This window comes from Cygnus atratus, chromosome 6, assembly GCF_013377495.2.
Source record: "Cygnus atratus isolate AKBS03 ecotype Queensland, Australia chromosome 6, CAtr_DNAZoo_HiC_assembly, whole genome shotgun sequence".
NCBI classification, from domain to species: domain Eukaryota; kingdom Metazoa; phylum Chordata; class Aves; order Anseriformes; family Anatidae; genus Cygnus; species Cygnus atratus.
In genome coordinates, this window is record NC_066367.1 from 3982473 (window position 1) to 4007225 (window position 24753).

Consider the following 24753-nt stretch of genomic DNA (forward strand, 5'->3'; position numbering starts at 1 on the left):
CAACACAGGTGCAACACTAATATCTGTTTGGGAGAGCCCAGGCCTCAGTTTTACTTCTGTGCCGTTCAGCCATAAAACCAAAATGGCCATGCTTCATCCATTCCTAGTGAAGATATGGAAAAAAATGTGAGAAAACACTAACAAATGGCAGGAAGGAATATAAAATTGTAGGCATACTTCATTGTAAGCTTGATAGGATAAGGCTTGCATGACATCTCTCTGGAGGGAAGGGAAAGCATTAAAGACCTTACAAACTTCCCCACACTGGTACCGAAATTCTAACGGCTGCAAATTGCCGTCCCTCCCACGCCAGTCCTGGGCCGCAACTGAACCGAAACTGGTTGTGATGTGGGCAAATGAGGCACAGGAGAAGGCTGCCAGAGGAGTCTCCAGGGTCCAGACGTCCAGGAGTGCAATGAGGGGTGGAAAACTACCCCCATGAGCCCCCAGGCGATGCCCAGGAGTTGCTCAGGACCCTTCTTTGTAGCCAAACTAAATTATTATTTAATTTTGGGGTCTGTAAAAATAGCGAAGCCAGCGGCAGGAAGGAATGGCAGGAGAAAGCAAGTGTGGAGTGAGTGACAGCGAGCGTGGCGCGGCACCTCCAGAGTGGGAGTTTGGCTTCGCAGGCAGTCACTCAGATCTCAGCGGTAGCCTGGGGCGGTTTTTAGTTTGTAACTTTAATCTTTTAATCTTTCCCTCTCCCCATGTGTGTGGGTGAGCGGCACACATTGGTGGGTTGGTTCTGCAACACCTCTCCCTCATTCGCTGTTCTCCATCTGTACATGCAGTGGACCCACATTTAGGACACAATGGGTTAAAAGGGAAAAAGTACCCCAAAACCAAGACCATGAGCCCACAACGGGCTGAGCGATCACCCCAAAGAATCAGTTTTCAGCAGGAGGCAGATGAGGAGACATGGCACCCCAAATTTCCTGCAGACAAAGCAAGTCAGGGCCAGCAGCAGAGGCCTTCATTATGTGCAGGTGATTAGGTAGAGAAGTGAGCACCAGACAGTAATTAAAAAAAAAAATTAAAAAATACTCAACCTGGCAATGAAAGCACATAAGTACACCTGGCTGGGTGTGCTGGCACCTGAGAGCAGCACTCTGCCAACCTGTGCAGCAGTGCCCTCCAAAACCAGCACCCAAACTCCTTGCCAGAGACCCCAGGTTAGCGCTCACTGCAGCTTTGGACAAGCCTCTCGCCACAAACATGGAAAGCCAGAGGGCAAAATCTTGACCTGACAGAGATCCAGGGGTTATTCACCACTCGTAGGGGATGTTTCGGCGTGGTTGAGCAGACACCTGAATCTACGTCCTGACTCCCCAGTGCACCCTGTACTTGTGTCTCCTGAGCTCCTAGTGCTTTGTAGGGACTTGAGTACCCAAATGGTAAGTGCATGAGCTTAAATGCTCAATGCCTCAGTCTGTCCTTCTGTCAAACACGGATAAGGATTTTCCATGTCACAGCATTTGGGAAGCCAAGCGCTCACAAAGAACCCTGAAGCCCACAGGTGAAAAAGCTGCAGAAGAGGGGAGTTCTGATTACACTCCAGGCCCTCTTTCCAAGTAAGGAGAAGGCTTCTATGCTTCCCAGCTCCTCTCTTGGCAGTGATTTACGTGTAGGCAGTGGTCATAATCAGGAAGTGCCTCCTCCAATTTACAGCTGGTGATACCACCTGTGCCTCTCTAATTCCAGCCAAAACAACCACCTCCTCAAACCCACTTGTAAGGAAGGGCAGAGGATCCAGCAATGACAACGCCAAGGGAACAGCAAGACTCTGGTTGAAGCGCTGACATTCTCCCCAGACGCATGCTGCTGTTATCAGTGAAGTGTTTTCTTGCTTCTTGTAAATACAGTTGCCCTGCTTACTGAGAGAAGTAGACCTGGCTAAAGGGGGAAAACGCTGCAAAAGCACCAAGTGACAGGGCAGGCGCAGGACAACAAGAAAAGGTTAAAATGTTCACATTTTGTTGGCCAATGGGGGACCCACGTATGTGCCTGCCTGGCAGCTAGGAGGGAAGAAAATGGAGTCATTACTCATCGCTTAAATTCTGTCAAGGATTTTCTTTCTGGAAAGAAAACAGCAAGTTAGTAACCAATGGTGAGGCAGGGAACACTTCTGTACAGTTGAGATATAACTGTCTATAGGGGTGTGTGTACATACACATACTTTGCTGGTATTATCCTTTCGTCCCCTGTGCTGATTTGTCCATCTTCTAAGAGCTCTTTCGTCCATGTAGCATGCCCATTTTTATTTTTTTTATATTGACAATATCTAGCACCGATTTAAATTGCAAATGGTTCTCTCTACACATGAAGAAAATCACAAAACGAGGATAAAGTAGTGATGACAAGTGTTATAGACCTTATGATCTATTTCCAACCAGCAATAAAACCTTCAAAAGGACCCTAGGAAACAGCCTGGCTTTCAGCATATGGCTTTCAGTCCCTATCACTGCCCTTTTACTGATGCTTTTGCTTCCAGATAAACTGGAATGAAGTAGATTTTGTATAGATGACAGCATACCTTATATTGCAGCTGTTATTCATAGAATCATAGAATATCCTGACCTGGGAGGGACCCACAAGGGTAATCAAGTCCAACTTCTGGCTCCGCACATGACTACCTGTTGTGGTCTTCATTACTGATTTCCACACCAGCTTTCACCAGGAATAGGCTTCGATGTCTTAGACATTACCGAGATGACATTACTTCCCCAGGAGCACGAACCAGTGTGAGTTTTCTGATTGCTAGGAAGGTTCACTCAGCATCACCACGTGGCTGCTGCAGTCCTCCCATAGTGACTGAAGCAATCCCCTGTTCATGGCAGGTCTCAGTTCTGGATTAGCATTCACTGCTTCAGTCTGCTTCAGACCTTGTCCAGAGCTCTTCAGAGCTGGCATTCATTCTGGACAGCTTAGCTTTTCCACATGTATGCCCCTTGTGGGGCACATACCGTGGCGCTGTTCTGGTCCAACTGACAGAGCCACTGCTGACCGCCCTGGAGCAAGAAGGGCTGAGAGGTATCAATTTTTAGATTTATTAAATGCATTTCCAGTTAGTCTGGAGCTGTGGGTGCGAAAACCTCAACGGAGTCACTTACTTTCATTGCAAATATCATTTCAGCCTTTCTGATGCCAGTGGAAAATTAATAACCTTTTGAGACAACTTAAGGGCACTCTAAAAGCTACCTAAAGAAAAAAAAAACAACAGGATCAGAATGAAAACCAACAGTTTCTGATATCAGATAAAACACTCTCTTTCATCAGCATTTTCCTCTCTTCAGTAGCTCTTTTTTAACTTCATTTCACCCACTTCCCATAGCCTCAGAAAGTTATTTTTGAATGACCTGCTTACCACAGATTTCCTGAAGAGGCCCAACCATTTACTCATCTTTCAGAAAGCACCTTGCTGTTGCCTTGTCCTATAATTATTCGCATACAAACCTGAAGTGGGCAGCTTCTCATCTTCCATTACTTTTTTTTAAATGGATGATGAAAGAAGAAACAATTTAGCCGTACCGCTCTGTAAAGCTTTTGATCTGCAGCTTTCTTAGCCCAGCACCGTCGTGACAAGAAAGCATGGGAACAATCTACCGCATGATAACCAAGCATGTGCATTTGACATTCCAGAAAGAGTGCTCTTCCTGTGGAAAGAAATCTGTCCAAAGGTATAAAGCAGACATCTTGCTGTCAAAGGCACTCCTGCCATGAAGCCAACAAGTCACTCTTTCCTTAGGAAAGTACGATTTTATTTTTTTCTGCAAAACTCTGTAAATGTATCTACTCCTCAAACTGATCCCACCATCTGCTAACTCCACACAGCATCCTCTTATCTCCTAACATGGGGGTTGTCTTGTCAACAGCATCCAGCACCACGGGGCTCTGACCTGTGCTTGAGTTATCCTGGTGCTGCTGACAGACAGATGAAGAGCAACTTTTCTTCCTCCAGTCCTTAAAGACCTCTCGTGCTTGGGGCAAAGCAAAACCCTCTAAGCTTACACCACATTACAGCTGCTGTTGATTTAGAGTAAGGTGTTCTGCCATCATTTTCTTCTAGCTGCTTCCTTGAGGTAGGGCAGCAAAAGTTGTCTTCTGCTGGAAGGCCCAGGTTGGGTGCCTCAGAGGGCACAAGTGACAGCTGCACGAACTGGAATAAAGATTAGCCTCGTGATTTCTGTGTCTGTCAGAAGGCAACTGGTAGCTGAGACAGACACGCGAGACACAGGGTTTAACAGACCAAAACCAGAAAGTAACAAAGAAACAGAAGTCAAGACCGTGGCTTGCTTTCCTCTGTGCAAGCTCGACATCAGTGAGAAAGGTCACAGACATGCAGTGAAATAAAATACACGCACGACCTTTTCAGAGGGGTTTGCTGAGAAACAAAGCAGAAAGCACGCGGTCACATTTGAGTAATATGTGGATCGCTGCAAGGTTCATTCCAACACTTGCTGTACAGGCCTTTTTGTTTTCAAAATAAGCTGCCAGCTTTTCAAAGACAGAATAATACAGGATCTTGTTAAGGTGTTGATCCATCTTAATGTGATGATTACTAGCAGGGCTGAGAGTTTCATCTGTTACCTAACATTTCCTGTAATGACACCCTCTTTTGAGATGCTTTGATCTTGCTAAACTTTAATCATTTGGATTAAATTTTTCATGTCACGTATTTACCTTAAGTTAATATTTTAAAATCAATGCAACTTTGTACCTGTTTTCAGAAGTCTTACATCCGCATCCTCCCTACACAAGACATTGCAATCCCTCACTAGAGCCCCTACCTCAGAAGCACGTTAAGCAGGTCTGCTCTTACTCCACAAGAAAGAGCTAGAGAGATGTTACATGTCAGATATTTTTGACAACAGATGACGTTTTTGTGGGAATGAGCCATTTTGTTCATTCCATAGGCCTTATCTACATTCAGACCTATTTATAGCACTGGCAATACCTAGCTCATTAAGTTAGCATACATGAAAGTAATTTTACAATAAATGAGTATCTCAGCTCAATTACAGTGGAGGTTCAACTTGGGAATTTTGCAACCATCTGAGAACAGGACACGTTTAGCTTTACCTAGGACATTGTCAACGGTGTTACTGGCCTCTCACGCGTGCTACTAAAAGGAAGATCAGATGGCAGATCCAACACAGTGGTGGGGAATAACAAAGAAGCAGAATGCCCAAAGCTTGCTGCCAGCCTGCTGCCTTTCCATTGCAAAGAGCAGTGGATTAGGCTATAGAGCAACCACTAAAAGATGCTAAAAGAGGACCAGCCATGCTTGGTAAGCACTGCTTTCTCCCCACTGAGGAGCAGGGTTTTGCGTTCCCTGCTGTCCATCATGTGTCTGATGGCAATGATGTAGCTCTAAGATGTCACTGAAAATACCACGTGCAATTCTTACTTAGGGTGATTTTGGTTACTTTTCTTCCATTCTATTTTTCTCAAGCAGGAATTTGTTAAAGAGAGGATAAAGTGACTATGAGAGAGGAAAAAAATGCGTGAAAATGGAAACATGAAAAAGTAGCTTGAAATCATCAGAAATCTATTTAATAGTGAGACTGTTTCAGTCTGTTGAGAAGCATAACTGTTTCTCTCTATGCAACAAGCAAAGTTACTAAACTACACTATTTTCCCTCAGCTAAAAAACAGTTTAATCATTTAGATTTGAACCATGTATGTGTAGAAACATAACTGTTTCCCTCAATCTTTTCACAGTACACTGGCAAAAAAAAAAAAAAGGCAAATGTTTATCTTATTATTATCCTAATTATTATCCTATATGCGCCAAAGGTTCTGACCTGGAATACGTGCCTGAAAAATGGAGACTGAAATAGGAAGTGAGACTTCCTGTCTGATAAAGTGCTTTTATGGCTTATGGTCACAAAGCCCCTTGCCTAGCATTTTCCTTTGTTTCTATTTCAGCCTTTAGAAATTTCTGGTCAACAAAGAATGCAAGATCTGGGAAATCTGACCACAGTGTTTCAGGGAAAAGAAACTAAAAGGAGAAGAATCCTAACAATTACAGTGGAATAAGACATAAGTATCGAAAAAAAACCAATAATAATGGAAGGCCACTGCACCACTTATCTATGGATCCAAGCAGTAGTTTCAGGTAGGCTTTATTCTAGTAATAAAAATATCTAGGGGATATAGATATCCTCACAATCAATTTCTGAAGTCAAAAACTATTGCAAAGAGCTAGACTAGATAAGAAGGATAATAGAGGTTAGATTTTCTGGTCTACATGGATTTTAGATTTGCTGTCTCTTTCTATATACCTGAACCTAATCCCTCCTCTTCACCTTAAAAGATAGCACGTAGAAAGCTTATTACTAACTTATTACTGTAATTGCTCAGCAATTGTGTTAAGAGCACAATATGCCATAATCTCCTTTTGATTCAAAGAATTCATAGGTCAGACTTCAAAGCTGGCCTCTCATTTCCAAGCATATGTTTTGTTCAATCAGGATTTAACTGTGCATGTCAGACAGTTGATAGTCTCTGAATTTTGACACTGGGCAGAGCTGTGATTTATTGGGAGCGCAGACCTGAAGGCAGCAAAGCTCTTGTAAATCAGGTTGCTCCTGTATGATTTACTGAGTGCAAAAAACAGTGTTTCCCAAATTCTTATTCACCGTGCAATCCATCTGCACGTGTTCAGGAGTCTCCTCCTTGGATGGCCACCAGTGTAAGCTGGCCTGTGCTGGGGGAACCACTAGGTCACCACCCAACGGAGCTGCACTTGTAGATGTGAGCGTATGGACACTGCGTCGCCTCTCCCCTGCCTACCGGAGCAGCAGCTGGGCCAGGAGACAGTTCTGTGGGATCACAAATGCTCAATTTTGTTCGCAGAAGACTTGGGAGCAGATGAAAGCTTGGGTCCACAATCCCCCAAACATACCTGCTGGAGAAGTTCAGCTGGTATAGGGCGGGGAAATTAACTGTGCTAGATAAAGGAGAAGTATTAAAATCTTTGTATGCCTGGAGCAGTAAAGAAAACAAGAAAAGGAATAGCAGCTCTCCAAAGGATACAGCTGCATGCCACTCCTTTTTGAGGGTAAGCTGTGATATTTCAATCTTACCTGTTGAATTCATGCCCAGAGAATTAGAAGCTAGATTAAAACTATGTGTTTGGTTGTTGTTTTTTCTTTTTTAAATTATTATTTAATTATATATATATATATATATGTATTTTTTTTTTTTTTACCAACCCATCCTGCAGCATTCTTTATCTATGATTTAATAGCTCGTTTACCATTCACAACTTCTGTGATTTCCAGCAGAGGGAAAAATGTGATAGGATTTTGCATGACTCATGGGTCTTGTGAAGTACTTTAAAATGGCTCATCTTTCGGGCTTTTTAACTGGATTGAAGCATAGCAAAAACTTGAATTCTGTAAAATGACCTGGACCCTGAGCTTCCATAGAGTACACAGAGTATATTTTGTGCTTTTTAAAGATGCTTTTTTTTTTTCCTTTTCTTCCCTCTTCTGAAAGTACATTAAACTGCTCTAGAAAGCCTGGCAAATATCTACCTGATTAAGCGCACACGCAAAGGTTTCTGCATTCTTGGGTACACTCTTATATACTTGTACAAACCTTCAGACTTTAAAAAAGAAATAAATCAAGGCCAAAGTTTTCAGTTGGCAAAGTACACCTGCAGATTTAGATATACTAAACCAATGAGAAAGATCAGCTGAAGCTTGTGCATACATGGTCACAGCTGTACTCTCAGTTTCTTGGCCCAGATTCACAGCCGATGTGAATCTGCATAGGGCCACCAAAAACACGATTGCCAGCAATCCCTTGCATTTTTATCAAACAATTGCAATATGGATTTTCCTTCCCACGTAGCTCTCATTTGCTTGTGTCCTTTATCCTGCTCCCTCATCTCTTTAGCGCTTAAGACAGAAGGGCAGGTAGCTGCATCCTTGTGGACAGAGAAGAGAGGAAAGTCCCTGGAAATTGTTCTTCAGTGCAACTTTGAACAAGAAAACCTGCTACTGAAATACAGGTTACAGGCTCAAAATGGTGGCATCTGAAAACCCTGACTTTTCCCACGTTAGGGAGAATTGTTGTGCTGCTGCTCTGAGTAATCCCCGTACAAGACTCACTACTAACAACAACAACAATAATAAAGGGTTACAGAACAAATTTTGGTTTCTGAGTATCGTTCAGCTGGGAAACGTACCACAAATGTCTGCTTTAGAAGCACTGGGAAAGCTTGTTGTAGTTAAGAATGAAAGTATTAGGCAGATGTGACATTTAATATCTGAACTGTCATCAGAGAGGAAATCGCGTTGTTACCTAAGTGGAAAAAAAAACACAACACAACACTTCAAGAATGAGCATTAGGGGCCAGCTTCATCCTTGGTGCAACACTGCTTGGTGGAGCCCCTGACATCCAACTGCGGGTCCAGGACCAAAACGTCCCCTCTGCAGCAGCCACACAGCTCCACATCCTCTTACTACCACTCCTGTAAGAAGCCAACGTGAACTTTTACTGTGTCTTGCTCCTGCTGGTACCCGCTGGGCTCCAGCCATGCGAGGCTGTCCCCAGAGGAGTGCTGGCAGGTGGTGATTTTGCTCATGGGAGCCTGCTCTCCTCCACCTGCCTGCTTTCTCCTTGCTGAGATGCTTCAGCCGCCTTTTTGTGAGGTGGAGCACACTCCTCAGACAGCTCTGGTGACAGAGACGTGATAGGCAAAGCTGGGGCACCAGGGGCTGACGCCTGGTCCTGCTCCCACCCCACCTAGCGAGCCCTGCGGGACCTCAGAGCCTCCAGCAGCCACACGAGGCCAGGAATGGGTTCAGCCACCAGATCGAGGAACGAGCAGCAGAGAACAGCTTCTTATTTCCTACAGAAGTGCCTCAGCTCTTTCTCAGGCTAGAAAGCTTCCTCCAGCCGCGTTTGGTGCTGGGGCCCAGGGACAGCCCTGGGTGGCACTGCCCCATCCAGCCCCACGGATAGCACGCCCCATTTCCTTCTGCACCTACAGCACAGAGCAGTTGTTACAGCCACTGCTTTACTGCTCTCCACCACGACGTTATTAGGGAATCACAAACTTTGGCTTCTTCAGAGTCCTTCTGAGCACGACCACATCAAGCACACGGGAAGTTTCCAGGCTGAACTACACGGGGTGATGAACCAAACAAGAGCTACAAAACCTTTCAAACCAAATGAAAGTCCTCTTTTCTTCGCCCCGACTCCTCTCTGAAATGTCTCACCGTTTGCTGCAAACTTCCAACGCTGAAAAGGTTGCACTGGGCTGCACTACAAGCAGGGAAAACTGTAGATGGACGGACTGAGTTCTGGCAGAGCTAGATGTTGCAGGAGGGGAGTTAATGGGGAAAAGTTTCACGTTTCAGTAGACAGAGACAAGCATTTCTCTCTAATAAGATGAGAGGATTTGACAGAATTTCCTGTGTTTTGAGCTTAGCACGCCTCTCTTAATAAAAACCAAGACTCCCTTCTTCTGACACGGCGCATTGTGCCTCGGATGAAATCCTTTTGAAGAACAATATGCACACACAATATAATTGACATTACTCCAGTGCTACAGGGAACATCTTGAACATAATTGCACCACATGGAAGTTGACTTGCTATGAGAAAAACAGACTAAAAAGCTTTCACAACAAATCTGTAAACACATTTATGCTCCCAATAGCCATGATAAATCCAATTAAACAGCCAGGATGTGTGCTACAAACTGTCACTAAAGGAGTTAACAGAGTTTCTGTTGCATGGAATATACCAGCTTAAGGAAGAAATCACAGCTCCTAGCTGCCAAAGGTGCACCATTTTGTAGCCAAGCTGCACTTGGGAGGACCGGCAGCCAAACCAAGGCTTCTTAAGTCCTGCTCACTCGTATCCCATCCACGCTGGCACTGCATTGCCTCGCCCTCTCCCTCCTAGTCCTGACATAGCCGCCATGCCCATTCTGCCTTTTCTCTGCCCCAGGCAGCTCCTCCGAGATGCTCTATGACCTCTTTCAGCAGCACTGATAACAGGACCAAGCTCTCCAGTGATGCTCTCCAACCCTCTGTCGCTGCAGGACAGTCCCAGGAGGCTGGAGCCCATGCAGCCCGTGCAGATCTTGCAGTTTATTCCCTTCAGATCCCCCCGCAGTACGCACAGCTCACACCTCACCAGCTGGGCCAGCCTCACCGTCAGGAGCCACTGCTGTGAAAAACTGCTGCCCAGCACAGAATTGCCGAAAATCAACATGAAAGTTATCCTTACTCTAGACAAACAGAATAAAACAGGCCCATCAGGATCAGAATAACACAAACACTGATCCTTGCCTTACTCCGAAGGACATCGGATCGAGGTTCACTCACAGTTGTGATGAGCATCATCTCATTTCAGGTATGGTAACAGCAAACAGCACCAAAAGTCAGGCGGGGTCCTGCAGCTGTGAGCACCACGCCCCACTCCACACCAGTAGGTCCAGTTTCAGCATGTGGCAGCACAGAGGACCGGCTGGAAAAGCACAAGTCTTAAATGTAAAATAACTTATTTGCTAAGGTGTTGTTCAACTTCCCCACAGTCTACAAGTTGTTAAAAAATATGTGGTTAGTGATCATAGCCGCTCTTCTGGAGCCAGTTAAGTAGAGAACCTGGTTCTAGTCTGATGTTCTGCCACTAACACACCAAAAGCACGCAGCTCCCACAGAAAATGAATTATTTCAGCCAAGAACGGGAAATGTTCTTTCCTGAAAATGCCAGTACAGAGCGAGCACAGGACGCTGCCTCTGCACTGGAAAAAGTGTGGTGCATTACAGCATCGGGGGAGCGAGAAAACCTTGCCCTGAGAACATCACTTCAGAGAAGCACCGAGCGACGCACAGCACGGTCTGCACAGGCTGTTAGTAATGCTGAAAATGACACTACTAAGAACAATAACTGCACAGTATTTATAATACCACCGCTCTGCAGCTGGGTTTTTGAACAGGCTCCGTGTCAGAATCACCGAAACAATTACAATCTCGTCAGCATTTCTCAGGAGGAAGGGAAACTCTTTTCGAGCAGGCTCGCAGAAGCAGCGCTGGCTGGTGCGGATGCCCCCGAAAGCAGGTTCCCCTGGGCCAGGCAGCCAGCCACAGCACAACAGTGGCAACCACGCTCCATTTCTGAGCATCCTTAGGACATTAGCCATTTAAGTAAGAGTTCAAAGCTTCATGGTTAATTATCCTTCGAATTAACGGAGTGCAGTGACCCCCTGTGCATCCCACCCTTCTGCTGCAACAGGACGTTACTTGTGTTCAGTCTCCGTGCTCCTATTTTTACCCCAGCTGCTGAAATTCTGGAGCACTGTCTTAAGCAAATACAATAGCTATTGTCTTTCCCCCTGGGACAGCAGCTATCAAGAAATATCTATAGAAAACACCTCGGAATTAACGAGTACAATAGCATTAGTGTCTCTAAACATTGCTTTCTCGTAGCAAAAGAGATCCAGCCGGAGCGTACCATGATGGGTTCTAGCATTATTGTTATTATTTTTGATTCAGCTTGCTTCCTGCTTTTCCCCCTAAATGACGCACCCAAATCATGCTGATTCCTGCAGACAGCCCCAGAGGAGCTCTGGGCCGTGTTATCCCCACAGCTAAGAAACCCTACCTCTGTTTCTGCTTTCGTTACCAGTTTCTGTGCACATAATTGTTAGTCCCATCACAATATTTTGATTTCCGCTGTTCTTCTGTGAACGTTTCAAGCCTCCATTTTCAGTAGATGTAGCCATCATCTCTCAAAACTGTGGTGCTGACTCACACCGAAAGAAACTGAGGTAACACCCGGCCTGAATGCCCAGCTGGGAAGTAAAACCAACAACGGGAAACATTCACAGAGACATATATGCCTACATAACAACAGCCAACTATTTGGAGCGTTGCAAGCCTCAGTCACTTAAAGATGCTTTAAAAGCATCTCATTCTCCAGGACGGCTGCGCCCCATCTTTCTCCAAAATTAACATCTTTTACAGGTGTCCTATGGCCAAGGGAGATCAGGCTAGAGAATGTGGGCTGGAAGGTGCTGTTCCCAACAGCGGGCAGGGTGCACAGGATGGGGAGGAGTAGAGCCACAGCACAAGCAGCGGTCACCTGCCTGCAGAGCAGGATGGTCTCTGAGCTGATCCTGGCCCAAACGAATTAAGAAATGGACGAGTGCTCCTGGCCTGCTGGGTTCCTTTGGCCATCGGAGCTGCTGAAGCCACACCTGTCTGGCTCACACACGTTGTTCAAATGTTTGCAGAGCTCCCGGACACCTTGAGCAACAGTGATTAGGCTCGAGAGCTTTATGAGTATTTCCAGGTGTGTCTGAGTTCTTTCTGACCTCCTTAAACTGCAGTTTGCTTGGCTTATGGAGCTGGCAAGGTCTGCTGGTGTGTTTGGTACTTTTAACTTCTTTGAAGTAGCGAACGGCGTTTGCAAGCTTAGCGGTGCTGCGGCGCGTCCCTCTGCTGAGGAAGCTTGCTTGGAGCTAGGAACTGCTGAAGGTCCAGATCAGCTGGCAAGAAACACCTGCCTATGGAAGCTTTCCTCTGGAAAAACTGTTCTGGGAACTCAGGCTTGAGGTTTAATGAGACAGAACAAATGCTGATGCTTCCAGACTGTGTCGCTTTTAAAATTAAGAGCTTAAAAAGTTGATGTGTTTTTTCCCCTCAGGAATCACACTTGTGCCTCCATCATTTTGCGCAGACCTAATCCTGAGGTGGGATTGTCCAGGAGTCCTTAGATGAGCACAGCATCTGCCCTACCTTTCAGAGCGTGGTCTCGATTCCCAGCTCTCTGTGACAGCTCTGTAAACCAGGATGCCCACCTGTGCAGCATACGTGTTCTCCAGTCTCAGCCAGACAAGGAAAAAATACATCTCTTACCAGCTGCTTGTCCCGCTAACAGCATGGGCAGGGATCTCCTGTTCTTCGTGCTCCAGAGATGCACACTAATGTCCAAACAAGCTGGGTTTTCACGATTAGTAGTTTCAGCACGAGAGGAATCCCACAGACTTCAGCAGAAGCAGCGCAGCACAGACAGCATGGTGTAATGCTGTAAAGCCCTCGGACAAGCACCATGTCAAGGGCATTTGGCAAGTACCACTGTAGCATTTGGCACTGGATCAGAAAACAAAAACCTGCCAGTACTTTGAAGGGAGCACCTCCCTCCCCTCCTTGCCACTGGATTCTTTAAGCTATTCTTCCTTATCTCATCAGGATAGGTGCCAGAACTGAAAAGATTCACTTTGTGGGGAGGATGGAGTAGGGAAAGGATTATTTTATGCTTGTTTTGTTCTTCTATGCTTTCTTTAAGCTTCTCTGGCCACTGCCAGAGACAGGAGCCTGGGCTTGTTCAACCTTTCATCTGAGTCAGTATAGGGAGTCTGATGTTCACTTTTCAGCTGGCATGAAAGAGGGGGGGGGAAAAAAACAAAAAAAAACAACCCACATTTATACTCTTCTGCAGTCGCTGTCACTAAAATCCCCAGCTGTTGTCAGTGAGAGCTAATATTAATACCAGGAATGGCTGAAATGACTGCAGCAGAGAATATTTGTAAAGCTCTATTTGAGGCACATCCTGCATTCCTCAAGTGTCGGCAAGAGCGGCTGTGACTAGCGGGGGCAAAATGACTGTACATCCTGGCTCTCCCTACCTAGGGGCTTAGACGTGCATTGCTGTCCTTTGCTCCTCAGTATTTACACAGGATAGCCCTTTAATCACCTTGTTTTAGGGAAAGATACTGGTAAGTTGCCTATGTGCAACACTTAAGGTAAAGCCATTAATCATGCAAAGCTACTCGCGTATTTCCACCTAACCACTCGATAGCCCTTTTTTCCTAGTCTCTCCCATGTTTACATTTAGGCAGGGAAAAAATGCAGTAGTCAAAAAATTCTTGATGAGGGAAGAAAAAAAAGTAATTTAACAGCCTGTCTGGAGATGCATTTGTATCAAGATATATGCTCGCTGTCATAAAATATGCTAAGTATTTTACTTCAAACCTGAAAGAGACAAACTCTTCTTTTTCTCAGATCCACCTATTATTAAAGCACCCTGAGCAGGCTAAGAAACTTTTTAATGGAGGAGGACTGTGTCTGAAAGCAGGAAAGGAAGAAATTTTAAGAAGCCAGGAGTACTGGGAGTGGAGGGGATGAATGCCAAACTGGCATATTTTACTAATAATGGGAATGGCAAACCTGGGATTTTTTTTTATGGGGGAGAGAGGTAAAGGAGTACTGAGATGTGCAGGTAAGCAAAGGCAGGCTGTGGAAAGAAGCAGTGAACAACTGAAAACGAAAAGGCTCTGAAAGAGCAGAAGTGTTACAGAGTTTGCAAATGCTTCGTTAAGGGTGTGTTAAGAACAGACAGCCTGAGCTGGACCAGTCTGAGCATGCACAGAAAAGAAAATAGGAAGCAGCAAGACACCCAAAAACTCAATGGCTCAAACGGCAGATGAAAACCACAGGCTACCTTTGTATTGTCCCCAGAAGTTTTAAGAAGGGTTGTCTGTTCTGGGCCTTTTCGATATTAGCATGGCTCAGGTTGCCCTTTCTTGCTCAACACCTGCTTTGTTAAAACCAGTGACGACTGCTTCAAACACAAAGTGCTGGGCTGTGACACACAGGGTTACAGAAGCCATTCTCTTGAGTTCTTCTGTCCTTGACACCTTGGCTGAGGCAGGCTACCATCTTCTAAATTTAATGGGAGCATTTTATGAAGTGAAGCCTCCCAAGAAGGAACCCATAAAAGAACTGACCATTGACAACTTACTGTAGTCATGCCCAGAGCATTAACACGAAGGACCTGAGGCAGTATATTGCTGTTCCTGGCTTCTGGGCAGTCACAGTTAGGAAGAGGTGACATCCAAACTTGCACCTGGCTTATCCAAAGTCCTTGGTTTTCCCCTGCAGGTACAATGGCACACCAGTAACTGCAGAAGTGTGGTTACAAAGTGATAGGAAGACATGGTCAGAATCTTCTTAACAACCTCCCTTGATCTAAAAGAGCTTGACAAGCTCCTCTGACAGCACAGAGATTAATCATGAATGTAGTTGGGCATACCAGGGCTAAAATTTAATTTCAGGAAATGAAGATTCATTGGAAAGAGAGTAATTCTCTTCACATTTGTTTAATACTGCTAGCAATTCATTTTTCCAAGAGTGCTTTGTCAAGCCCCAGAACAATTACTAGAGGCTACTACATAAACGTAGTAACAAGCAACGACAGTTAATATGAATATAAAACCGAAAGCATGAGACAGAGACACACATACACTTATCCACAAACAACACACTGTTCCCATGGCCTCCTTGCATATCACGTCCCGTGAATTTTAATAGCAGACACACGAGATTCACTTTATCTGTCAGTTCTCCTTCCCTTCCAGGCTTTCAAGATCTGTTTTTAAATCAAACTCAGTGATTTGAAAGGATGTTTTACAGTTCATGACAATGGGTGAGTCCTGTTTCCCTACCGGACAGATGCAGCAAGAGAAGTGGCCCTGCAAGACCACGACTTGCCTTTCTGCCTCTGTGTGGTGAGGACTCTCCAGCTCCCATCGAAGTCCTGGACACATTTCTGAGCCTACCAGTTGGGATCCCAACATAGGTAGTAGCGCTTGGCTTTTGTGCTGTGATTATTTAGCAATTGATCTCTGGGCTAGGATCTATTTACTGCAGACCATCTGCATAATCAAAAGGAAGTAATAGATTTGGGTAACTACTGAGCTGAGAGCTGCATGTAAACCAGTGGCGCAAGAGCCCAAAGTGCTCATTTCTGAGCCATGCCATCCTACCACATGCTGTTTTCCAACATTTCCAGCCACCAGCCTAGTTTATCCTTCACGTGTCTTTTCAGAGGAATTGCCTTTCCCCCACCACACAGCACAAACGTGGGCTCCCTCACATCAGCGCGGCCATCTGCCTGTCCTATATCGAGCAAAAGTTCCTCAGAGGAGATGTTTTATTTTAGGGCTTTGCTAGTAAGCAGATAACCAACTGTAAGTCTGTTTTTTTATCTGTTCTGTGTGCTAGATGTCCTTAAAACATACAGGCAGCTTTCAAAATGTTTGCTCTAATGGTCTCTGCCCATGAACTTTCTTGTAGTATCGGGACCGTCCTCCATGGAAGGTATTAATGCCTACACACCATCTCAGGGCATGCTCACAGCTGCTCTAAGACCAAATCAATTGCTATTACTTTGTTACCCCAATCTCCTTCTAGCTCTGCAGTAAGAGTTGGGAATGAAAGAGGCTAAAAATCTGATAATTGGTTCAAGGATCATTGGCTCCTTGCTCCGCACCATCAGCGTAGCAGCAGACTGCTTATTTTGGGACTCGGTGGCTGCAGCATGTCCTGGGGATATGCTCAGCTCCAGCACTGTGCTTTGTGCCTTGGTGTATGCCCTGTCACAGGGGTGAGGCCCTTCAGTGAACGTGACTTCCCTGTGCCAAGCTGCTCACGTGCCTGCACACGGTCTTGGTGCAGGAACTGGTCATTTCCCTAGGGTCTGAGCCAGCACTGTATCAAACTTCGTGCAAAGAGCACCCAGGGCCTCAGATAAGGAAGCTGGGAAGGGCAGTTCACAAGTGAATACACTTAGGGTACAGGGACTTCTGCTACAAGTCACCTTATTTAAATTGCATTTTAAAAGAGGCTCAGATTTTACTCTCAAAAGCTTTAGTTAAAAAGGCTTTGCTTTCCTACAGCTGCTTGGGTCATGAATGCGCTCTTAACATTTTCCCCTCATATGAGACAAGTCTCTGCTTGTAGAGGAGATGGGCAGAAAAGCTATTTTTGTGGAGCAGTAAGTAATTTTCTGGACTGTGGTATCAGTGGGAATTGGAAATGCTTTGCAGGGTGGTATGTGAAGTAACTGAAATGGCTATGGCTCTTATTTCCTTAGGCTGTTTCAGTGCTCCTTTAGATAAGTAACAAGATCCATTCAGTTTAAACATGGGAGTTAAGAGGTGATTGAAAAAAAATCTATAATATATTAATCAGAGCAAATTTAACATCACTAATAAGAGCTCCGAGACAAAAAAAAAAACAACCACAAAAAAAAAACACACAACAACAAACAAACCCAAACTGCCTTCCTATTGCAGATGCAAAGCAAAGGAGGAGTCCAGTAAGATTTATATCGCTGCTTCCTTGCTACAAATATAGCTACACTTGGCGTGCTAAAAATAAACTAGATAAATATTTAATGCCCACTGCTACTTAGCAGAAGCCTGGAGCTGAATTTGCTTACTGTTGTGTACATCAGGAATAACATCAATGGGATCAATGAACTTACACCAAAATACTTGGCTGAAGGCAGAGCGAAGTACCATGTTTCCAGAAACTGCAGATACATCCTCCCACAAACACTCTGCCATCAGCAGGCTGAGCTCTCCTCCCTTCTGACCTAGAGGTCCTTTTGAGATCGATGGGAAAGTGAGCGTCCAACGAACGCAGGGTTAAATGCCAGGAAGGCTGCGTAAGTCAGAAGTCACACAAAACGGAAAGAGCTGCGTTACTCAGAGTGGTTTATCTAAAAACACTGGGATTGCCTTGGATTGCCTGACCCCCCCCACCAGTGATATAACAGCAAAACACGTGTTCTGGCACTTTGGTTTTTGAAAGCATGGGTGGCTACAGTAAGTGCCCTGCACTCAGATTAAACATGCAAAGGTTTAAGAAAAAAAGAGGAAAAAATAACAGCATAATGAAAAAATAAGGCCCTTTTGCCTAATCAGTAAAATATGACACGGGTAACCTTTCAAACACCATTTCCATTGTTCATTTATAAGTTTAGCCTGAAGAAAGATCGTAAAAGATTATCTACTGCCTAGAGCAGTTTAGGAGAGATAAATATCCCTAGTAGAGCAGTACCTAGCTCAGTATCTATATGTGTCAAATAAAATAGAGATTACCATAAAACTACTGGAAAAAATAAGTAGCTATACTTATCTTTTGTAGATAGTTTTGCTCCCCAAAAAATAACTCAATATTTTGCCAGTGAAATACTTCAAACTAATGCACTCCTGAAAAAACAGCTGGAGATGAACAAAATAGTCTCAAATGGCTCTTCTGTCTAATTTTAACTCTAAGAGACCATTTACATCAAATAAAAAGACAACATAATGTACCTGATAATAAATTGCATTGTTTGTGAGGGCACTTATGGAACACAAATTATTTGCATTACTGGAATAAACATTCAACAGAAGCCACCAAAACATATGAAACTATTTAAAAGGCAACAGAGTAGCTCTTCATCCCGAGTAAATGAAAGCAAAAAAAAACCAGAAATACGCTTAGGCACGTATAGGTATTGTGTTATTCTGACTACGTGGGAAAGCTGAAGACACAAAGGCTGCCTGTTTTTCTATTTTTCCCTTCTTTTCCAGGAAACCAAATATTAAGTACCTGGATTACAAATCTCCAGCAGTTGATCCCACTTCCTTTGACGCTCACCTCCTACGAATGACACAATCCAACGCCCACACGCCAGCCTAAGGAAAAAGGAATGCCATTGCTTTCACAAGCCTGCAGCCACTTGGTCCTGGCCAAAGACAGGTAGACCGCCCCATAACTGCAAACAAAGCGTACCGTTTGCTGATGTAAGAAGAGGGAAGGGAAAAAAAAAATCAGAGGAAGTGCCCTGAGTCATCTGGAGCACATGTTGAGATGTTAGTGGCACACCTGGGAATTAAAACCCTCGCCCGCTCCAGTTAGAAGCAGGAGGCTGAAGGAGGGTGGTGAGCATCACCTGGTAGGATGCCTCCTCCCCAGGCTGCAGCCCATGGTGGCAGGGACAGGGGCTGGCTGTGATGGCTCTTCAGAGCAGCACCCAACATGGCAGGGCTCTGGTGAGCATGGAGAACCTCGCCACCATGCAGCCGTAGTCTGTTTGCATGACTGTACATGGCAAATAAAGTGTCAGCACCCAGGGCCTCTGTGGGACTGAAAGGATTCAGTGGCGCAAAGAGGATTCGGTATTACATCTAACATTGCACTCAGCTTTTAAGCAGCTCAACAAGGGCACTGCAGATTGTAGTCGTAAAATATTTAAGGCTTGGGAGGTCTGACTAAGAAGTTTGTCCTCACTGAAAGAGCATTGGACTAAAAGCTAGCAGCCTGTAAATATTTCCAACCCCCACTTCTGAGCTCAGGTAACACTGGATGCACTACTCCAAGAGCTGTGTCTGCATAGTGTCACATACCGGGGCTTCGACTCTGTCCTAAAAGGAACTTGTGGCAGTTCACGTGCTACTGAATTTGTCCATCCCTCCTCCCACTGATGGATGTGTGGCTTTGTTAATGCTGGAGGGATCTCCCTCAGCTCTACCCAGGGCCTGAGAGCTGACAAGGGCAGAGCTTTGGTGAGCTGTGCTGCACCAATGTGCTTCACCAGTGGCAGTATTTGTAAGCAAACAGTTAAAAATACCGCTTTTAAGCTCACAGTCCAACCTTTGGCCTGAGCAGCAGCACCATTTAGGAAGGCAAACACACGCGTGTGCTTCAGACTGGAAGTGATGAAAACGCATTATAATTATAATTAATCATGAAAGAATAGGAAGTGTCTCTTATGAAGGAATTGGTGCTGTGGTGTCACACTGCCGTACCTTCCCTGGACGAGCACGGTGTGGGGAATCACCAAGGGTCTCTAGCTGTGTCTGACAGAGCGCGGTCCCCCAGCGCTGCGGCTTCTGACAGGGTTACACTGACTGACTGCAGTGCTCTGACAAGTCACACAAAGTCAATTAGCAGCGAGGTGCACAGAGTTGTAGGAAGGGATGTACAGGGAGAGCTGAGCGCGGTGTGTCTCCTTTCCCAGGAAAAAAGCCGGTCAGCAAGGCTCGCAGCGCTGAGGGGACGGTGCGAACCGAGAGCCCGAGGGGCTCGCCCAACAGCCGGGCTGCGGCCGTTCCCTCTGTACACACAGCCGGGAGGCAGCGCGTTTCTGGGGGCTCAGCCACTAACCCCGACCCGCAGCCTTCCCCCTCCGCCCCGCTTTCTGTCCAAACCGCCCCCGGCTCCTCCAAGCACAAAGCCCCAAGCTCCTGAGGAGCCCAAGGGACGGCCCTGACGGCGGCAGGGCCGGGCCGGGCCCCTCAGAGGCGGAGCCGCAGCCACCGCATGGGCCCGGCGCGGCCTCCCCGGGCCCGGCCGGGGCCGGGGCCGGGGCCGCTGCTGGTGGTGCTGGCGGTGCTGGCCGGGGCGGCGGCGGCAGGTACTCGGTTCCCCTCAGGCCTCCGGGGGGCTGCGGGGCCGGGCGGGGCCGGGCCATACCGGGCGGGGCGGCGCAGGCCTAGCGGCGAGGCCGGGTGTGGGGAGCTCCGAGGGAGGGGTGGTGAAGGCGGCTGGCGGGCTCTGGGGGGGTTGGGGCAGGGCGTGTCTTTGTTAAAGGGGGCAGGGGGCAGCAGGGGGTGGCTGTGGGTTGGGGGAGCAGTGCAGAGCTCTGGGGGCTGCTGCCCCGCTCGCATCCAGGGTCTGCGGCCTCCCGCGCGGTGCTGGCTGCTGCTCCTAACCCGAAAAAGTGGGGGCTGGCCCCCTGCCTGCCCTCGCTGTGGGCAGCTAAAGTCCTTCTGTAGCTACAGCCACCTGTTCAGGTGCCTCTTTCTTTCTGGAAATGGATCGTTTCGCTCTGTGGAGCTGATGTCACGTCTGAAGCAAAAGCTTTTTCTCAAGAAAAGGCATGTAAGTGCCTTAAAGTTAAGGGAGGCGAGAACACTTGCTAGTATTGTATATTGAGGACATAAACTGTCCAGCCACAGGAGAATTAATTCCTAACAATTAAATTCAAATGCAGCAGCTTCTGCAGAGGTCCCTGCTCCCTTCTCCTGGACTAGCGGCACTGGATGCTTTTTGTTTCATGTGCCAACACCTACCCTAGCCATTCGTTTTGGCCCCCACCTGGACTGTCCCTCTCCCATCCCTCCTTTTCTTGTAGGCTTTTCTGATATCCTTTGTGGCTTCTGCTTGTCCAGCCCGCCACCAGCGTGGACCACAGCAGTGACAGAAGCACAGTGGCTCTGTCTTCACCAGTGTGCACAGGAGCACAGTGGCTTGCCCTGGGCAGAAAACCCTCTTGGTAATAAATACACCTTGCAGGAAAGGCATCTGTGCTCCAGGCTGTGTTTTGGTTCTGCTAGGGCATTGCTGTTTCCTGCCACTGAACCTATCTCACTTCTAGCCCTGGGATAACACCCAGCCTCACCTGTTAGCTGCCTTAGTCAGTTGCACTTCTGGGAGACAAGTTAATCCTTTTGCAGCTTCCTCTGATGACCTTTATGGAAAGGCAATGCCTGTCAAGAGTGACAGTCAGCCCTTGTCTGAAGTGCTGTGCTCTCTTCCGTTGGACTTGGTATGGATTAAAATTAATCAGATGGTTAGTATTTCACAACAAAAACGCCCAAATTAAAGTTTCAAGCCAGCATACTTTAGTAGGATCATCTGTGGACACATTCTAATTCTGGAATGGCTTAATAAACTTAGATAAGAACATGCACTCAGGTATTTTTGATTGCTTTAAATTGTTTAAAAAATAATTTAGGCTAGGTTTAGCTTCCTTACAGAGACAAGGCAGGTTTTAACCTGCAAAGAGTATTTCCTTGTCCAGATTGAGTCTGTTTTGGACACGTTCATATTGCTGTTCTGAGTGTGTGAGTGTTTCAGCAGTTATTACTGAGCTTGGCTTAGACCTAGATTTTCTATTCAGCGAGCCAGATGATTCCCTCTGTTCTGATCTGTATTAATTTCCTTTATTCTGCTCTTTAATTATGTTCCTGGAACACTGCAGCAAGGCACTGTAGGGCATATTTTACACATCTATATAGATAGGAATGTACGTTGTTCTTGAAGGTTTGCTCCATAAATCTTTCAGGTGCATTTCTGCTGAAAGGTGCAATCTAATTGTGAGGATCGTAGGGGGTCACCAACATCTCAGGAGAGTTATACCAGTACGCATCCATGTTTTGAGACTTCTGGCAAGCTGTCAGTGCAGTTGTCATGCTAACATGTAGTGGCTGGACTGTGTCAGGGAAAATGATGCTAAAGGTACAAATTAAGAAGAGGAGTTATGTTATTTAACATTCGAACTATTTCAGAGGGAGATGGGTGTGATTTCTGTAGTCAGCAGCAATGTCATGTGCTAAATGACTATTTAATATGTGAGCCTGTTTACCTGCTCAGACTCCCACAGTTGCATTCACCATTGGTATAAGCGCCGACTACAGTGGAGTTACGCCCACTCGTGCCAGCAGGGAATTTGGCCCAGAGGCCCGATTCCTGTGCCATCAAAACGTGGATGGAGATGCCAAGCTTTTACTGACTGCATTTTTTAAAAAAATCTCACCCTAGATTAATTTTTTCTCCCCCAAGGTGTTACTGTTTATTTTAGAGCCTGAATTACTTGATGAGAAGTGTCATTTGATTTTTTTGTCTAAATCAAATTCGATGTGCTACCCTGCAGCATAGTTTTTACGTTCAATTATCTGCAAATTGCTTGTGATTCCCTCAGCATATACCAAAAAAAGGAGGAAAATTACACATTTGTCTTAGATACATATTTAAAGTTAACTTTCCCTCCCCAGGTGAAAACTGTAGCCTCTTGAAAGAAGGGGATGTCATCCAGAAACGGGATGAAAACTGCTATTGTTACGTGCAAAACAGAACCCTGCACTTACAATACGTTTGGTCAGCTATAGAGGTAAGAGTCCCTTACCTCATCCAGATATACCCTACACTTCACAAGAACTTCTCCCAGCTGAGTATAAGACCAGCTGGCAGGATCAGGTAGGAGCATGATAAAAATACAGCATTGGGATCCTTCAGTCTGTATGCGGTGAAGCTTGCTGTCCCTTTATTAAAAGGTTGTCAACCAGGTTTACAGTGTTACAACAGGATGCCAAACAAACATTAACTTAGTGTCGCATCTTATTTTGATGCGCATCTTTCCTACTGATGGACCGCTGTTAACCCCAGCAAGAAATGTTTTGCATCACGACACCTTTATACAGCTTCTAAATTTGAGGATAAACCGCAGTTCTGTGAACCACTTGCTTGTAGCATCCCTCTTCTATCCCTAATGTGAAGATTGAATTGTTGTCTACAAGAACCATAAGAAATTAGACTTGCTTTTCAGGAGGGGAATGGGAGGGGAATGAGGAAGAGTACGAGCATCCCCAGTATAAGAACTAAAGATGTATCAGATTGTTACCCTGAAAATTAGAAATATACTGCTACTGCTGTTTTTTTGTTTGACACAGAGGGTCATCTTAAAAGAAACATGTTTACTGATCAGCAATACAATATCAAAATCTCGTAACACTGGAAGCAGTAACAGGTTAAGGAACAAGCTGAGTATCTGATTCTTTTTTTTTTCCTGGGAATAATGTTGCTGGTCAAGGGAAGTAAATAGTTTTGCTCTGTGTTGGAGAAATTGGCTCTCAGATATGGAAGTGGAACACCTCTTTGTCCGTTCCCAGGACTTTTTCCCTTGGGAACGTGCTGCAGATGTTTTTATGAATGGTAGCAGGCTTCAGGTGGTAAAGCCCTCCAACAGCAACACAAGCTTTCCTGGAGGAAGTGCTTAAAAGCAGGAAGTCAAGATTTTTCCCAAAACAAATTGCTTGCTGATGTGTTGACTCTTCCCCAGTAGAAGCCTGGTTTATTTGTGGCATCGCTTTTTTCATGTTTTTTTTTTTTTTGTTGTTGTCTAATATGCCCAGATCAAGAGCTCACAATGAAACTTAACATTCAGCAAGATCACCCCATCTCAGAAGATGGACATCTTTTACGCTATGGTGGGGGAGTGTGCTAGGAACTAGCAAGAAACACCAAAATAAGCAACAGGAATGTGCTGTATTTAAATTTCTGGTTATGATGCCTTTTGTTTTCCCTCTCTCTCATCTGTCCCTAACATAAATATCGCATTATTATCTACAAGAAAAGCAAGTACTATTTCTTATGGTTAAAGAGGGGAATGAGAAGGAGTATGGATATCCACAAAAGAAACAGCAGTCAGTCAAATACTGCAAGTTTTGTTAGAAATTTGTGTGGGGGCAAGTTTCATGGTAAAACCAAACCCCCAGAGCCTGTGGATGGACTGAGGCCCTTCGATAGACCTTTGGTGACCTGGATTTCTCTGAAGCATGCTGTAAGGCCCAAACAACTAATATTTGCATACAATTAATAACCAATATTAAACAACTTAAAATTCCAGTAACATTATGTTCTCTAGGTTTCTGTGGTAAGCCTCATTAGCACATGTATGGCATAGATGCTGTGTGTGTCAGAAAAAGCAGCGACAGAAAAAAAACTGATTCTGAGCTATTCCTCTACGTATTTTGTTATTGTTTGATTTTAGGTAAAAATCAACAGCACAGAAACATTCAGGTTTGTGCCTACTTCAGAAAAAAGCAACTGTCGTAACTCAGAAACTGTTTTTGAGTTTGCTGCATGTGCTGTTCAAATCTTCTGGCAACCAGAGACATCTACAGAAACCTTCCTAAAAATAAAACAATATGCAGAGGATATTTGCTTCAAAATACAGCCCCTCAGGAAAGAACTGTACATCGTGAGTGTGAAACGAGAAAGTAAGTAAGAAAGCTTTCAGTTCAGATTACAGATAGATTGGTATTGTCAGTGTACATGAATGTACCATCTCTTTTTAAGAAGCTTGGCACTTTTCTGCTGATCTTTTATATATAACCAATGCTTTAGATTGTATAACTCTAAAGTCCATTTCTATTTGTCTTTTTTCCCC

The 24753-nt window shown here is 45.3% G+C and overlaps 1 protein-coding gene and 1 long non-coding RNA gene across 4 annotated transcripts in view; one reads left to right on the top strand and one right to left on the bottom strand.

Annotated features, from left to right (window-relative positions):
- Window positions 1-17461, bottom strand: LOC118261649 (uncharacterized). The gene is made up of 3 exons (XR_004782433.2): window positions 17296-17461; window positions 14770-14903; window positions 1-103 (listed from the first exon to the last, which is right to left on the bottom strand). It is a non-coding gene; the product is annotated as an uncharacterized LOC118261649 (long non-coding RNA).
- Window positions 7030-24753, top strand: part of NEMP2 (nuclear envelope integral membrane protein 2) — a 27790-nt gene continuing 10066 nt past the window's right edge. For 2 of the 3 annotated variants that reach the window (XM_035572536.1, XM_035572552.2), the window contains exons 1-3: window positions 20107-20217; window positions 22580-22695; window positions 24355-24583. In XM_035572536.1, the coding sequence (XP_035428429.1) occupies window positions 20124-20217; window positions 22580-22695; window positions 24355-24583 (439 nt within the window). In that variant the 5' untranslated portion in view covers window positions 20107-20123. Of the gene's footprint in view, window positions 7064-20106; window positions 20218-22579; window positions 22696-24354; window positions 24584-24753 lie in introns of those variants that run through there. The other variant, XM_035572544.1, reaches the window with a different exon arrangement.